This window comes from Drosophila pseudoobscura, chromosome 4, assembly GCF_009870125.1.
Source record: "Drosophila pseudoobscura strain MV-25-SWS-2005 chromosome 4, UCI_Dpse_MV25, whole genome shotgun sequence".
In the NCBI taxonomy this organism is placed as follows: domain Eukaryota; kingdom Metazoa; phylum Arthropoda; class Insecta; order Diptera; family Drosophilidae; genus Drosophila; species Drosophila pseudoobscura.
Window position 1 is genome coordinate 6,666,353 of NC_046681.1, and position 3,260 is coordinate 6,669,612.

At 50.3% G+C, this 3,260-nt stretch overlaps 1 protein-coding gene across 1 annotated transcript; it reads right to left on the minus strand.

The window, feature by feature from the left end:
* Window positions 1-585: 585 nt before the first annotated feature.
* Window positions 586-3,260, minus strand: dbf (doublefault). The gene is made up of 2 exons (XM_001356016.4): window positions 1,650-3,260; window positions 586-1,584 (listed from the first exon to the last, which is right to left on the minus strand). Exons 1-2 carry the CDS (start codon window positions 2,860-2,862, stop codon window positions 797-799), a joined length of 2,001 nt encoding a protein of 666 aa, XP_001356052.3. The 5' UTR covers window positions 2,863-3,260; the 3' UTR covers window positions 586-796.

Below are 3,260 nucleotides of genomic sequence, written 5' to 3' on the forward strand. Positions count from 1 at the left end.
AGAAGAAATAACGTAAGGTTCGTCTGTTGGAACTCCTGGGTTTCGACCACTGTTAATACTTGACAAAAAACACTCTTCTGAGTCGATAATAGATGATAGGAGAAAAGCGAACTTGCTTTGCTTACGATCTTAGCAGTAAAGGGTAGGTATTCATGTCTGGCATGTACTGATACTCGTTCGTACTCTTCCACAGGAAGAGGGTTTTATAGTAAGCAGAAAAGCTCCGAAATTCATTACTTTATTAGTATAGCTGAAGAGTTGACTGCGTACTTACCGATGTAAATGGAACTGGTAACTACAGATCGCCACAAAATTGCATAGCATATTTTTGGGTGGAGATTTCATGTATTTCATACTCAGTCAGTATAAACGCACATACATATACTATATATTTTATACTTAATATACTCAAACGGTATAATTGGCAACAATTAAATGCTTATTGTGGTATCTACAGAAATACAAATACATTTTTATAATGTTAGGCCGGTTCGATCTATAGCCCAATCATGAAAGAAGACCATGTTCAGACTATACGGGGCCACATGCCCAATTTTATATAAAGAATACGGATAACTGATGTGGTTCCTATACAAGTACGATTATATTTAATATTCTGGTAGGAAACATACGGATACAATTAAATGGACTAGAAATAAATTGATAAAAACCCCACAGTACGTTAACACACCCTACAAGGGGTCACAGGGTATTATCTGCGCTATGATAACTAGCCCGTACTGCTGGCGGCTTTCTCGGTGTTTCTGGTCACCCGATCTTCCGGCCACTCAGTCAATCAGTGGCCCGTGGAGTGCCGGATAATGTTCTTCTGGTGCAAGCGCCCCTGCTCGTGTTGGGCCACGGACTTCTGGTGGTTCATCGTTATGCCGCAAGTGCCGCAGAAGTAGCCGCCGTTCGGGGCCCAAGTATTAGCTTTATCCTTCGGGCCGCTGGACGTGCAGGTGGAGAGACCCAGTGGCTTGGGGGCGGGCATCGAGCCGGTGGAAGCGCCGTACATGTGGCGCCCGACAAAGGGAACAGCCATGTTTCCGCTGATGTAGCTGGCCAGAACATGCCGGCGATGTCGGGCCCCTGCCATGTGCATGGCCATCTGGGACTCAGAAGTAATGCTCACATCGCACAGCTCGCAATGCAGCCACTTGCAGTCGGTACGCACCCAGCGGCCAATCGCGTTGTAGTAGCCCGTGCCGTTCGGCCTGGAGAGGTTGGCGGCCACCAGCAGGTGTCGGCGCCCGTGGAAGTGCTGGTAGGCGTGCACATTCGACGTGAGCTTCAGGTCGCAGAGCTCGCAGTACAAGTCGATAGCCCTTATGCTGGGCAGATCCAGCAGCATGTCATCCGAAACGCTGCTTTGAGGGCGGCCGTCGGGCATCCGGAATGAGCCCATCCGGCGATCGTGCTCCTTTGAGCGGTAGTGATCCATGGCGTTGCGCATCGTCCGCATGGTAGTGTGGCACAGGCGGCAGATATTCCAGCGGAACAGGTTCTGCATCTCCGGGGGACAATTTGGATAGAGGGCCTGGTCCCCGGCAGAGTCATCTGAATCGTTGAAGACTGCAGTGCCTGAACGGTAAGGTAAGGTAAGGACATGGACAATGTGAACTGCAAGGCTACGAGTCAATACTCACCAGGAGCCGGGTTCGGTGACTTCTGATCCCACAGTTTTCCGATCTCCATCTCCTGCTCAAGATTAATCATCATGTGGCGCTCTCCCCTGTAGCGAGGCGATGAAAGCTGCTGCTTGCGCATTTGAGCAAAGGACTTAAAGCCGTTTTTCTGTGCAAACATGGGTTTGGGCTGTAGAAAATCCTTTTTTGTGCTGTAAAGCTGAGTATGGGTGACTGGCTTAAAGCCGTTTTTTGGTACTATCCCGCTGCTGATCAATGGCTGAAGTGCGTTCGGGCCGTACAACTTGACAAGGGATGATACAGGGGGATGAGCATCTGACGGTTGGGGCTGCTTGTGGAAGCCATTGATTGGTTTCTTCGACTGTAGTCCCGGAAGCTGGAGCTGCTCGTTTTGCACGTAAGCCCCGCTGCTGTCGAGGCAAAGTTCGGGAACCTTGCAATGGGCGTGGGCATCCGAGTGCAGCTTCTGGACTGGCTGGTAGCCATTCAATCGGCTTGGGGTCATGCCGTTAAGCTTCCTGATACCCCCGGCTCCATACTCATTCGGCACGGGCATTTCGCTTCCTGGGGTCGTTGTCACACAATCACCAGTCTCGTCCTGCTGGATCTCCTCAATCTGTAAGGGAGGCGGCTGGTAAGCCGGCACAGGCTCCTCGAACTTATTCACCCACAGCACCGAGTGGGCAAGGGGACTTGATTGCTGCTGGTGCAAGGCCGCCATGAAGTGGGCCTTGATAATCTCGTCCGCCTGATTGGCGGTGGGAGCCTCGGTGAATGTAGAAACTAAAGCTGGAATGGTTAGGTTCTGGGATGCAAACAGCTGGTGAACGCCAGTTTGAGCGAACAGTAGCAGAGTCTTGTCGGCGGAGTTTGGGTCGTGCCAGACACCCATTGTGCCCGACCCATCAAGGCCGTTGCCATGAATGGGACAGGGAAGTTGTTCCATTGGGAACATCAGCCGCAGGAGTTGACACTCTGGATCTCGTCCAAACTCCTCGTAATCTTCTGGAGGAACATTCACATGGAAGTGATAGACGGCCTTCGTGTCCAGGCATCGCACGTCCACCAGGACGGGCACATGACCGGACGGAGTGAGTGGCTTGGGAAGGTGAGGAGCATCTTTGACTATTTTTTTGGCGCCTTCTATGGCAAGCACCTCGTGGACCAGCAGGTGCCGGCGATATGGGTTCACGTTGTGCTGCAAGGCCAACATTATTGTGCTGGTGCTGTACTCGTAGCTTAGGATTCTTGAGGCGGTACTGGAAACGGCAGCAGTACGGCGGGAATTGCTTAGGACATACGTAACTTGGTCCGCTGTTTCGTATTTGACGGAATATGTCGCTTTTTCGAGTGCCCTTTTGGTTCGTTGCTTTGCACAGATGATAGAACTCGTTGCTGATGTCGTTGATTCAGAAATGTGTTTTTCAATAAACTTGGTGCACTGCGAAATCCACGACAACTTATATTTTATGTGCTATTCTAATACGAAATGTTGGCAAAACATTTGAATTTGTTGGGAATGGTGTTTTAAAAATGTGTGAACGGTTTCTCCACCAGTCGAAAACTACATTACAAAGCACAATTACTGACAGACCTGACGCCGTGATTGAA

Bases quoted from the DNA above. Each gene is read 5' to 3' on its own strand.
- dbf (XM_001356016.4), bottom strand. From the start codon at position 2,862: ATGTTGGCCTTGCAGCACAACGTGAACCCATATCGCCGGCACCTGCTG. The intron at 1,585-1,649 runs GTGAGTATTGAC...CTTACCGTTCAG, and splicing joins GTCACCGAACCCGGCTCCTG to GCACTGCAGTCTTCAACGAT.